This window comes from Carica papaya, chromosome 1 (assembly GCF_054855325.1).
Source record: "Carica papaya isolate Zhongbai chromosome 1, ASM5485532v1, whole genome shotgun sequence".
Lineage (NCBI taxonomy): Eukaryota > Viridiplantae > Streptophyta > Magnoliopsida > Brassicales > Caricaceae > Carica > Carica papaya.
Window position 1 is genome coordinate 334,138 of NC_142309.1, and position 13,997 is coordinate 348,134.

At 35.9% G+C, this 13,997-nt stretch overlaps 1 protein-coding gene across 2 annotated transcripts in view; it reads left to right on the forward strand.

Annotated features, from left to right (window-relative positions):
* Positions 1-13,997, forward strand: part of SWEETIE (HEAT repeat-containing protein) — a 58,577-nt gene that overhangs the window by 23,920 nt on the left and 20,660 nt on the right. For both annotated transcript variants that reach the window (XM_088210538.1, XM_088210533.1), the window contains exons 22-31: positions 783-851; positions 963-1,067; positions 1,269-1,357; positions 7,265-7,421; positions 8,249-8,398; positions 8,601-8,650; positions 8,810-8,909; positions 9,010-9,066; positions 9,160-9,227; positions 10,898-10,991. In XM_088210538.1, coding sequence (XP_088066664.1) covers positions 783-851; positions 963-1,067; positions 1,269-1,357; positions 7,265-7,421; positions 8,249-8,398; positions 8,601-8,650; positions 8,810-8,909; positions 9,010-9,066; positions 9,160-9,227; positions 10,898-10,991 — 939 coding nt within the window. The remainder of the gene's footprint in view (positions 1-782; positions 852-962; positions 1,068-1,268; positions 1,358-7,264; positions 7,422-8,248; positions 8,399-8,600; positions 8,651-8,809; positions 8,910-9,009; positions 9,067-9,159; positions 9,228-10,897; positions 10,992-13,997) is intronic.

Here is a 13,997-nt window from a genome sequence, read left to right on the forward strand (position 1 = left end):
CTTTTTCCTTTCAACCACTCCGACATAATCAACTCCAAATCGGCCACATCATGAATAGCTTCCATTACCTACCACAAACCCGCAGCTTTTTCCCCTTCCAGAATAAACAATCTATTAGTTTTCCCATTTGGGCCTTTTTTACCTTCTGATAGCACCAGGAATTTTCCACGATTATTACTATTCAATGCCATCCATAACGACCTCCAACTACTCCTTCGATATCTGCTCCACGCCCCTTCAGATTTTTTCCATTTGAACTCCCTGAAACACTTGAGAAGGCAAGACACATCTCCCATCTGGTAGAAAATAGATTTACGATAGCCCCTTCCATTTTCATAAATACGAACCCCTCATTCCTCCACCACGTTGAATGATTTCTGTTTTATGACAAGAAATTTATGTTGACCCACTGGCATGGTCAGCCAGGGGTCTGTCGTCCTGGGACGACCTTTTGGGTATGGGAGGCAAAAACAAACGCACACCCACACAGAGGAAAGAGAACAAGCAGTCTATTTGATAATAATGAACTACCTATGTATTTATAGGGTGTCTCTGTAGCCTGTTATAATTAGACTCCTTAAATAGAAAACCAGTAACAAAATAAAAGTACTTACCAAATAAGAACTAAAATGTTACTAAAGTACAAAAGACTTGCTAAAATGTAGTAGTTATGATGATTATGGTAGTAGTTCTATGTTAATACAAAAAATGCTGGATGGTCCCACATCATTTAAAGAATTTGAAAGTAAGGGGTTTAACTTTGTTTTTCTTCTTTATTATAGGCTTTGCTTGCTCTACGTCGTCAACCATTAGGGATAGAGTTACTAAATTCAGCACAAGCTATTTTTCAGGTATGAAATCTTAGGGTAAATAACACGTGTTAATACATTATGAACCAATCTCCTTAATATTATGCCATGTTGCTTATGTTTTTGGTGCAAATTTTTGTTTTAATTTTCTAGGGTATTCTGGCAGAGGGAGACATTTGTGCATCACAACGTAGGGCATCATCAGAGGGTCTTGGTCTTTTAGCTCGCCTTGGAAGTGATATTTTTACGGCTCGAATGGTTAGTTCCGATTATAATTTACATGCAATCATTTTGAGCTGGCAAGAGCTTACTTAGGTGGACTGAAGATGTTTGCTAATGTTGTCACTTTTCCTTCACAGAAAAATTGGACATTGATCTGTTTTCTTAGCATGCAATATAGGCCCCATGAAGAAAAAAACTTTTTAGCTTTATTACTCACTCTCTCAAGGTGATGTACAGAGTAGATTGTTGCTCGCTGATCTGAATGGAATAACAGATTCAAGCTATGCTGGATCAATCACTTTTGCCCTTGGCTGCATCCACCGAAGGTAAAATGTTAAGTTTCACTTTCAGAAAAAAATTAAGCCTCTGTCATATTAACTTGGGTTTGATCGTTGTTATGGTTATTTATTCTTTGTATCAAATGTTCCTTAAACTGATGGGAGAGCCATCCATATACAAAAAATTTCTGGAATTACAAATAAGACAAGCTATCAATCTGTTTCTGTAAGTCTGTTGACAAAGAAAGAAAATAGCTCTTCAACAAAAAAGAGAAAGGTCTAAAACTTTTTTAGTGAGTATATTTATCTGTTAATGTTAAGAAAAATATCAATATGTTTCTGCAAATCCATTGACAAAGAAAGAGAATACTTTTCAATAAAGAAGACAAAGGTGTAGAAATTTTTTAATGAGTATATTTATTTATTAATGTTATATTTCATTTGTTAATTTAACATTTTTAAAGTAAAAATATAACAAAAGAGTTACCAGTATATGTTCTGACCAACAGACTCTTGATTTATAGATCAACTGAGTTTCTCCTCCTCATATAAGTCTTAGGAGAGACAGCAACCAACACCTCCCCAGAGCTTTCCATTAATCTCAATTCTCGACTCCCTAGAAGAGCATTGAGATTTTCATAAGCAATATTTGTCAAAATTAGCTTTAAGGAGATGGAATTTTCTAATTCTACTTGACTATTTGTGCCAAGAGAGATGATAGGGTCTCCTGGATAATTTCGAGGAGTAGGACAAGAGAATTGAATATCAGCTATCTTGGGAGAAACTGGTGTTCTGCCATTTTGATTACAAAAAGATTCAAGTCCCTTGTCAAATTTGAGGTCCTGGTCTCCACACTTGTTCTTCATTTTCCATTTTCAGGATCACTTTATTGCTGATACTGTCTCGAATTTTTTGGGTTTTTTGTTTATTCCGGCCTTCTGGCATTTAGGAGGCTGTTTGGGGATATATCTGTTTTTTAATAGTTTCTGTCCTATTTTTTTCAATAATATTTCTTATTCTATAAAAATAGTTATATTGAATAAAAATTGGTAAATAAATAAACAAAAAAATAAAATTTTGGTAATAATTTTAATTAGGAGAGGGATTTCTAAAATAGTTAATATGAGAAATGTTATTAAAGGTTGTCTGGGGAGATGGAAGGCGGATGTGGTCTCTTTGTAGGAAACTAAGCTTGATTTTTGTGACAGCCTCCTAAATGTTATTAAGGCGGATGTGGTCCATTCTATTCCCTCCTCCGGTGTTGCGGGAGGGATCTTAGTTATGTGGAATAATGATTCACTATAGTGTTCGGACGTGATTCGGGGGGGACGTTTCCATTTCTTGTACATTTAAATGCAGGAGAAGCAGGGATGAATGGATGTTTACGGGTGTCGATTGTAGAGGAAACAAGGTGGAAAGGGAGCTAATGTGGAAGGGATTGGAGGTTTGCAAATTGAAATGGGGAGGTAAATGGCTTCTTGGGGGGGGGGGGGGGGTTTCAATATGATGTTGAGGAGGGAGAAAAGGATTGGTGTGTCTTTTTTGGATTCGGTGGCGGGGGAATTCAGAGAGAAGTTGGAGGAGCTTGAACTAATCGACCTCCCACTGACCGGTAGTCTTTGGACATGGACCAACCAGAGAGTCAACCTGTCTTGTTCTCGGATTGACAGGTTCTTTCTTTCTTCTGATCTCCTTATTCAGCTTGCTAGTTTGACTAAAAAAACGCTCTAATAGGCAATTTCGGGTCACTTTCCGATATGCCTAGTGTATGACAATATTCAATGGGGCTCTACTCCATTCCGTTTAAACGACCAGTGGTTACAGGAGGACAACTTTCGGCAGTTAGTTGAAACAGTTGGAGTAAGTTTATGGTGGAAGGTACGGCCAGCTAGAAGGTGGCGTGCGAACTGAAGTTATTGAAAAACATTATTAAGGAGTGGACAAAAGAGGTGATCTCAAAGGAAGATGTAGAGGCGAATATGTTATTCTTCGAACTGGGGGAGCTAGACCACAAGGAGGGAACGGAGGGTCTGCAGTTGGATGAGATCAATCGCATGGATGAAATAAAATTGTTGCTGGCCCGAAAAGAAAAAATGGAGGAACTTGCATGGAAGCAGAAGTCTAGGAAAAAATGGTTGAAAGAAGGGGACATAAGTACTAAATATTTTCATACCTTGGCAAATCAACATAGAAGATGCAATTTTTTGGAGGAGATGTGGGTGGATGGGGTCAAACACAAAGGCAACGAAAACATAGGAGAGGCTGCTAGGGAGCATCTTATGTGTCTATATGAGGAAGAGTTTGCTGTTAGACCTCAACTAGACGGTTTGAATTTCAAGAAAATTGGGGGAAGCAACAGAAAGATGTTATAAGCCAGGTTCTTTGAGGATGAGGTAATCTCTGCACTGAAGTCTTGTGATGGGGATAAGGCCCTGGGCACGGACAAATTCAACATGAACTTCATTAAAACCTTATGGTATGTTATTAAAAAGGATGTTATGGATGTCTTCCATGAGTTTCATTCCAAGGGTAAGTTTGTTAGAGCTCTGAATTCTTAATTTTTGGTATTGGTTGCGAAGAAAAAATATGCGGATAAGATTAGAGATTTAAGACCTATTAGTTTAGTGGAAGAAATGTGCGGATAATATTAGAGATTTAAGACCTATTAGTTTGGTGGGTTGCATTTATAAACTCATTGTGAAGATGTTAATGATTAGACTATCCAAAGTTTTGGAGGAATTCATTGGGGAGTGTCAACACGTTTTTGTTGCTAGTAGACAAATTCAAGATGCTATCCTTGTCGTTAATGAGACTGTTGACGATTTGGTCATGAATAGCAAAGATGGTTTAATATGTAAGGTGTACATGGAGAAGGCATATGACCACGTTTGCTGGAACTTTGTGGATTACTTGCTGAGTAGAATGAGTTTCAGGGATCAATGGAGGGATTGGATGAAGACTTGTATGAGAACCACATCATTTGTTGTTTTGATTAATAGTGGGCCTTCAAGATTTTTCACGGGTTCCCGGGAGTTGAGGCAAGGAGACCCATTGTCACCATTATTATTCATCATTGTCATGGAAATGTTGAATGATATGATTGAACGGGAAAAATAGTGTCAGCTTCTCAAGGAAGTGGTGATTGGCAGGGGTGATGAGGAGATGGAAATTTCATATTTATTTTTTGTGGATGAAACCTTTCTGTTTTGTTATCTCAAAAAGCAATTTCTTCTCCACTTGAAGTGTATCCTTCTTTGTTTTCAAGATGTTTCAGGACTCAATATCAACCTTGATAAAACCGAACTTGTCAAATTAGGGGATAAGGGTGATGAATGCGGCCTTGCTAAGGTGTTGGGCTGTAAGGCTACAAATCTTCCCATTAATATCTTAGGGTGCCTCTTGGTGCTAGGTACAAGGAGAAGAAACTTTGGGAACCGGTAATTGACATGTTTGAGTCTAGACTTGCCGGATGGAAGAGAAATTTTTTGTCTAAAGGATGTAAACTCACACTTATAAAGAGCACATTCGCAAATCTACCTGTTTATTATCTCTCAACATTGACCATTTCGGTAAGTGTTGCTAAACATTGGAGACCATTCAATGTCGTTTCTTATGGGGCGATAGTGGAGATAGAAAAAAGTTTCATCTTGTCAAATGGGACGAAATAAAGAAGCCTGCTTATGATGGTGGTTTGGACATTCGATCGGTGGTTGAATTTAATAAAGCTTTACAAGACAAGTAGTTGTGGAGATTTTTGAGAAAGGATGGTAGAATGTGGAAGAGGGTGATTTTGGCTAGGTGGCAGACCTGTGCACTTATGGGTTTGGGGAGGGTGGATAGAAAAAGGCACGGCTTAGGTTTGTGGAGGAAAATCAAGATGGACTGGTCTAGTTTCGTGGAGAACTTGTGTTGGAAAGTGGGAAAAGGTAATGAAACTAGATTTTGATACGATCAGTGGTTGGATGGGGGGTGTTTTAAAGTCTGTTTTTCCAGAATCTATGCAATTGCACAATCAAAAAATATGTTGGTGGAAGAGGCTTATGTGAGGAATAATGACAGATGTATCTGGTCCGTTAATGTTTGTAGAAATTTGAATGATCGGGAAGGAGAGGCGTATGTTAACCTGCTGAAGAACATATCTGATTTTCAAATTTGCAGTGATCCGGATCAGGTGCTATGGAGGGGGTGCAAAAATGGTGAGTTTTCGGTGAGCTCTTATTATAACAAGCTGATGAGTCATACAAAGTGTAGTTCTTCCAGATTTCCCAACACTTTAATCGGGAAAAACTCTGCGTCCCTGAGGATGGCTTTCTTGCTTGGGAGGCCTATAGGGAAAGCATTTTAACCTTAGACAAATTGAAGGTCAGGGGATGTACTTTGGTGAATGGTTGTTTTATGTGTTTGAAAACTGAGGAAGGTTGTCGTCACCTTCTGCTTAGGTGCCCTACTGCCTATGAACTCTGCAGCTTGGTGTATGGCTTGGTAGGAATCTGCTGGGTACAGGTTGGTTAGATTGAGGAGAAGATTTGGACCTGGGGTGGGGCAGGACTGAAAACTGAAATTGCAAGGCTCGTCCCCTTGTCTGTTTTTTTGGGGTTATTTGGAAGGAAAGAAATTTAAGAGCGTTTGAGAGGATTGTGAATAATATTAGTAAACTAAGAGAGAGATGGCTTAAATACTTCGTTTGTCTTATGTTGGGCATGATATCATTAAGGTTGAAGATTTTGGGAATGTCATTGACTCACTAACAAATTTGTAAATCTTTTGTAAAGGAGTGGTGCTCCCTCTTCTTTGGTACATTTCTAATACAAATGTTATACTTTTTTTTAAAAAAAATATTTAATATTATTAATTTTAATAAATAACTTTTTATTGTTACACAATTTTTTTATCATTTTAACATTCATTTCTAATTTTATAACACGATTAGTCAAACATAGCGGCATATTGAATGCCCTTTTACAAATGAATTTTATAAAACGCTATATTGCTTTCATCCTAAAGATCCTTTTGCTGCATCATATTTTGAACCACTGTCTCGCTAATGCACAGCAGAACCACCAGTGGGGTCAACTGAAATTCCTTTGACGGATCAATCAAATGTTTTAGCATCTTGCTTGTGTTATAAAGTTTTGGTTTCATATGAGAGGGGCCAAGTGGCTAATCTGTTAAAGGGTAGATGGAGGAAGAATGGGAATGTGATGTTATCCTGGGCTATTCGAGCAGATGAAAATTTGAAAACTTCCTAGTAACTGGTCCAGAAGTTTCATGGTCTGGTTAGTTGGAGTGTTTTGTGTCCTTTTGATTTGTTGATGTTTGAAGGAGAAAATATGGCTAAGAGAGTTTATTGATGGTTGTTGCTGAACGGGGAGAAGGCGGTGCAGGGATACTGTCTGTTGTATAAGAGGACAATGAAAGGAGCTCTATCAGCCTTAATGGCACAAATAGATCACTTTGAGGGCTTTGATTGGGCAATGAGGAGGTAATTGAACGTTCGGGTTTGATGCCAAATGTTTTGATGATTTGGCCATGTAGCTCTTTCAGGCATAAAGTCTCATAATATCAAAAGGGAAAGGACCCTGAAGCTGCATTTGAAAAAGAAAGTTGGTGAGCATATGCTAGGGAGTTAAGTGTTTGAGTATTTCCTGACCAAGTGGGACCAATGTGTTATTTCAGAATCATGTTGAAGGATTTCAAAATAGCCTTTGTACAGGTAGGAGCTAGGACTAATAAGGAAAATATCAAAATAGTAAAAGAGAACATCAAAGTTTTAAATTCTAATGGAACTTAGAATTTGAAACAAACTGAATGTTATCACATATTTTAAATAATAATAATTTAGAAAACTTCCATACAGCTAAATATATTCTAGTGCGGGATCTGTTCATTTTGTGTCACTTTCTCTTTCTTTTCTTTCCTTTAAATGATAATTCTTGTTACCCATCTTTCATGCAGTGCAGGAGGAATGGCATTGTCAAGTTTAGTGCCTGCTACTGTTAATTCAATCTCTTTGCTGGCTAAAACTTCAATTGCTGGGTTACAAATTTGGTCTTTGCATGGACTTCTTTTGACCGTCGAATCAGCTGGCTTGTCCTTTGTATCTCATGTCCAGGTAATGAGATTCTTGGTTATTAATTTGTTTTAGTAAATAATTCATTTAATGTAAGCTGCAGTTGTAACCTTTTTAAATTTTCAGAAGCAAAGTCATTGACATTTTCGAGCAACCACATGAATTATTGAATTTGAGGAAATTTACTTTCTCTTGCATTGTCTTAGTCATATTTAAGAATTTTCTTTTCGGATCTGATGTTGTAGATTGAACTTCAAAAGAAGTGATGTCAAATTTGCATATATTAAAAATATGCAATTTTTTTATTTATTTGTTTTCTGCACATTTGCATATTAGTGTACTTGTGTGTCTTGCTAAGACTAAAATATGGTGATACTTTGATAAGATCCTTAACATGTTTAAACTCATAAATGATCTTTCTGCTTGGTCTGGAATTAGTTAACTTCTTCAAACTTAGGAAATTTTTTAGATTGCAGGAATAGTGGAAATTTTTTAGAATGCAGGAATATTTTGATTGGGAAGAATGTTTTTTTTTTCTGATGAATATTGAGTGGGAAGAAAGCTGAATGAAGTAGTGTTCGAAAAAAATAACTAAGGATAGCTTATGATGCAGGTGTACTCTGAACATTTACATTTGGTTTATTGTTTTTACTTTTGTCGTCTCTACTGAACTTCAATTTTCATGCTCATTGTCCATGTTAGCTTTAGTTCTTCTTACATGCTTTTAGCTGAGTGCAACTGAATTTAGTTGTAACTTTGTTCTAGAGAATAAAATGCTTGATAGTTTCATTGATGTTGGTAGACTCTAAACTAATTAAGTTTAGATTCTTACGTTGTTGTTAACATTCTCCTTTTGTTTGTTTTGTTAGGCAACACTTGGTCTTGCCATGGACATTCTATTGTCTGAGGAAAGCGGATGGGTTGATCTTCAGCAAGGAGTAGGGCGCCTAATTAATGCTATAGTTGCTGTTATTGGTCCTGAACTTGCTCCAGGCAGCATTTTCTTTTTGCGCTGTAAGGTATCGTCCTTTCTATTTTCCACTCATTTTGTGCTTCTTTTGGTTGTCTTCGACTTTTTGGGCATATCACTACTCTTTATCGAATGAACTTGATAATTACTTATTATGCATTAATATGAGCTAAGCTTCTTCGCTTGATCATTTTCTATATTTCATAGTTAATTTTGGATTTACATGTAACATATGATGAATCTTTGTCTAGTCTGTTGTTGCAGAGATTAGCTCGTGGCAAGAAACAGCCGCTCTGCTTGAGTAAGTCAGCTCAGTATTTGCTACTTCTCCTGGAACTATTTGTTGTTTATTCTTTTGGTAGAATATAAAATGATTCCTGCTGGAACATTCTTATTTCTTAATTAATTTTTATTCTACAGTTGTTAGGAATAACAATTAATTAGTCCATTGTTTTTGCAGGAGCGCCCGTTTCACACAACAGCTTGTTCTTTTTGCTCCACAAGCTGTTTCGGTGCACTCACATGTGCAGACACTTCTATCAACTCTGTCATCAAGACAGGTTTTATGTTTTTGAATAATGGAAGGTGTTCTTATGGAACTACACGAAATGTATTCTTGAGATGTTTTCTTCTGACTAAGAAATATTTATTTTGAAACAGCCAACATTAAGGCATCTTGCTGTGTCCACTTTATATCATCTTATTGAAAAGGATCCAGTGAGTATCAAGATTCTATTCCATCTTGTCCTTCATTTTCTTGAGATCTCATCCTGGTGCCATAAAATGTTGTGCTGATTGCCTTCTTTACAGGTTTCCATCATTGATGAGCAAATAGAAGATAATTTATTTCACATGTTGGATGAGGAAACAGATTCCGAGTATGTTTAAGATGTACTTATAAGTTATTAAGTTTTGGTTAATTGTTTCAGTCGATCATTATGGGAAAATTTACAGTTTTCTTTTGACACATGCAAATGAAGAGCGAAAACTGAGCCAATTAAGGAAAAGGGACATTGTGGAGAATTTTTTAATTAAGATTTAAAAGAAACAGGAAGATTTAATGTTTCCTTTTGTTGTCAGTTTCTATTATAGAGTTTTTCAGTTAGTTTTCTTAGCTTATTTTCTTAACTTTTATTATTTTGAGAATATTTGGTGCCTAAAAATTAGGTACCCAGCTTAGCTCTTTGTTAGACTTGATTATTGTAAAAATATTACTCAGATATTGATTAATTATAGAAATTCAAGATCTCTAGCTTTGTTTCTTTGTTAATTTTCTGGAGTATTGTGCTCAAGCTCTTTTTGTTTTGTTGATTGGTTCCAATGTCAATGACAGACTTGTCACTGCAAAATAATCACTTGCCCTTCCCATCTAATCTTAAATCTTTCAAAATTATCTTTAGGCATAATAATTCACCATTCTCGGTATACTTGCTCAGAACTCTGTCTCCTTACTTGGTTTAGCAACCATATTCTGTTTTTTACTTTTCTAGGTTATAAGATTTCCTCCAAGAAAAGTGCAATAACCCATAATGCACCGCCTATAAACTAGTGAGCTCGCATAATCTGATCATTGCATTACTTCAAGGAGTAATCTAATGTTCCGTTTAATAGGATTTCCCTTGAAGATCTAGTGGAATGAATATTTTCTCATAAAAAATAATTATGTTAAGAAAACAATTTCTTTACAGGTGGATGATAATATTCATACCGTTTTTGGGTTGGTGAATTACCAACAAACATACACTTTCTTGATAGTCCTTCTCTGGATGATATCCTAAAAATTATATAAAAACTTACAAGCTTGAGCACTTGGCCTTTTTCCATTATTTGGTATGTCAGACCTAATGCATATTTTCTTGACTTGATACACATATCCTATTTTTGATGTTGAAGATCAACACTCAATCGTGTCATTTCCAGCTTCCTTTGTCTTCAAGTTCTTCTAGAAGAAAGTGGTTGCTTAAGGTTCCTTTATTCACAACCAAAGGAGAAGATTGAGGCTATCATCTATGAAACATAAGTTACTTTTCTTACTGATGTAACTCGTCATTATCTAGTTATATGGCATGGATGACTAGACTATGACACTTCTTGGATTTTCGAAGACCAGTTCGTGAACTTGATCTTGATTTCTTCGAATGACATTTTCATTCTAAGTCTTCTAAATCAAGATCTTTTCTAGAATGAGAGAACAATGCCCGAGAAAGGAGAAAAAACATTATGGAAATTTTATATTATAATGAATATGAAGATTTGATCTTCCTTTTTCTAATTAGATTCTATTTATAGAGTTTTATTTAATTGGTTTTTCTTAGTTTTCTCTTAGATACAAGCGGGTTTGATTCTTTTGATTAGGTTTCTTGCTTATCAATATGGTAATTTGGTTGATAGTCATACTTTTACAATTATTATACAAACATGTTTAAATATTGATTGATTTCTGAAACCTGAGATACCTACTCTTATGTTCAAGTTTCTTTTTGTCTTAAAACAATTTATATTGATGTTTTTCTATTTTGATGCTTCAATTTTGATTCATTTCTTGTAGGATTGGAAATTTGGTCCGCACAACTATAAGAAGGTTACTCTATGCATCATGTCCATCATACCCATCTCGTTGGCGATTAATATGTCGTAACATGGTAAGGTCGTCCTTTTCTTGTTAATTTGATCTATTGCTTGAGTTACATGGTTCATCATTTTTTTTATTGGTATTCTCTATTTTAAGTATTAGGATGTTGCTTCAACTTGTACTGGCATATATTTTTTATTATTTTCTTATTGATAAAAGTGTTCTAAAAGTACACAACAATGCACATATTAGACTAAAAGCGATAAAAAAAAAAAGAAAAGTAATTTTTCATGTGGTTCAACAATATGCCCACTCTTAGAGCCACTTGCCAAGATTTTTCACTATGTAAAACACCTTTTATAAGTAGGGGGTTTTCTAATGTATAGTGGAAGGAAAGTTCAATTTAGCATGAATGCTCCTATGATAAAAATCATACTAGGCTTTGCATAATTTAGTGCCATGTTTGCATACCATTAAGAAAATTTTAACAATAATTATATTTTTTTAAAATAAAAACTATAATGTATAGTATTAATATGGGCATTAAAGGGTGTCAACCCATAGAGAAAAGAATTTATAAGTCTATTAACTTATGAATAAGGTCCCTTAAATTCTCCATCGATTATGGAGAATGACCCAAGAACAAAAAACTAAAAATTTGGAATCATCTGTTCTTAAGTAGATCAACATTCTCATAATCCACCCCATCAAAAGTCTTTTTGTTCATCTCCTTCCATACTGCCCAAAAAATGGTAAGTGGTAGTAGGCCCACTTGTTCCTCCTTCCTCTGATGCCCCTCCATGCCAAAATCTCATCTCTCACCGTTCCTTCCACCACCCAACCGATTCTTAACAACCCATATACCATAGTTTAAAGCCTGTACATAATCGAACACCAAATTAATCCATGATTACAGTTCTGCTCTACCATCTTGCAGAAATAACAAGCGTTTACCAAAATCTTCCCTTGTCTCCTCAACTTGTCAAATGTGAATATGCATTCCCTACTAGTCTTCTAGACAAAAAACGATACATAGGAAGAAATTTATACCTTCCAAATTTGTCTGTCTGGGAATCTGACACCATTGCTATCATGCTTGAACCGCTGCTTCTAGAACAGCTTAACCATGAAAGGCCTATTCTTAGTAAGGTTCTGTTAAGGCTTATCACTGCTACCATTCAGCGATACGAGTGACAGACTACTTATTAACTTCTCATATTCACCTATCTCCCAATCATTCAAATTTCTCAAGACCAATACTTGTCATTCCTTATCCGCCCTTTCCACCTATATGAAAGAGTTACAAATCTTTACATATTTCTGATGACTTATGACAAATATCTGAGGAAATTGAGCTCTAAGAGCACCTCCTTCCAGCCACCAATTCTCCAAAAATTTTATTGTAGCCCCCGTACCAATCTTTCACCTAATGCACATCTGAAATTTTTCTCGACCTGCCCCTATTTTTATCTCCACGCTCTTCTCATGAGATCTTGATCTCATTTTGGTGAACCATCCTTTCTCTTAAATATCAAATTTAGTTGCAATGATCCTTTTCCAATACGCTCCCTCCTCATTCATAAAAATCCATAACCATTTACCCTACAATGGCTCATTCATTTCCATCAAAGATTGTAAACCTAAACCACCAAGGTGTAGTGGTTTCTTTAGCACTTTCCATATCACCAAGCGATATTTTCTTCTACCTTCCACATTGCCCTACAAGAACCTACTTTGTACAACTTTCAGTTTCTTGTCTACACTCATCGGAATCGTCAAAAGAGGCATATAGTAAATAGGTAAATTTACTAATGTACTTTTGATTAGAGTGAGTAGTCCCCCTTTAGAAAGGAGGTCTTCTTTCCACCCTGCAAGTCTCTGTTCAAACCTATCCCCCATTGGGTCCCACATCTTTGCATCCTTATAATTTGTGTCCAAAGGTAAACTCAAATATTTTATAGGAAAACTAGCCATTTTGCACCATATAGCCATTTTTTCTAAAATAAAAAGTATAAGGTGGTATACTAATATGAGCATCAAGGGGGTGCCAACTCATGGGCAAAAGAATTTACAATGCACACCAGAGTCCTTACTAGTCGCTTCGAGTCTCCCTTCGTAACCTCACCATCTCTGATTTAGCAAATTTAACAATAATTATATATTTTTTGGTTGTTATGAGACACTTTCTTGAATAATTTAGTGCACAATGGCTGTCTTTCAATGTATTTATGGAGAAATAAAATGTTATATTTGTTACTGAATGTAAAAGATCCCATATATACACAACTCGTAGTATATAAAAGGAATCCCCCTAAAATTAATTATATGTGGGTATTTTACTTTTATACTGTTATATACTAAGTTATATATATACACACACACACACACACACACACTCTTTTAATACTCTCTCTCAAGCTGGTGGATATAAGTCATCTATTTCCAGATTGTAATAATTGTCTGAAAAATTGGGTTACTTAGACCTTTGGTCAGCACGTATGCAAGTTGCGAGTTTGTAGGTATGTAGGTTGTGCAAATCAAGCCAATTTATAGCTTTTCCTCAACGGAGTCCCTATAGACCTTAGCATGTTTCGTCCGGTCATGCTGCAGTAGATTATGAGCAATGCTTATTGCCAACTTATTTTCACGATAGAGTCTTATTAGGTCATGCCACTTAATCTTTAGATCTTTCAACCGTAACAGTTCACATACTCTTTGAGTGATTAATTGAAATTCTAATTCTGAACTAAATCTAACCACCAGCCTGCTCAACTCAGCAAGGTACTGGCTATGATCATTCCATCTTGCTTGATTGCATGCAGCTTCTTTTACAGTTTATAGATTGATTCATCATGTCCTACCTGAGAATAAGTTTGAGATGCTACACTCCGAATTTTATTGATAGTGTTGAGTAGTAGGTAACATAAGAAATTCGTGCTTGCATTGAGTTTATTAACAATGACATTGCAGGGAATTTTCGAATTCCCATTTGTTGAGCATGGGATCGCCATTGGCTGCTTTAGGCTTATCTCTAATAACATACCTTTTTCGTCCGTGGCCTTGGATGAAGAACACA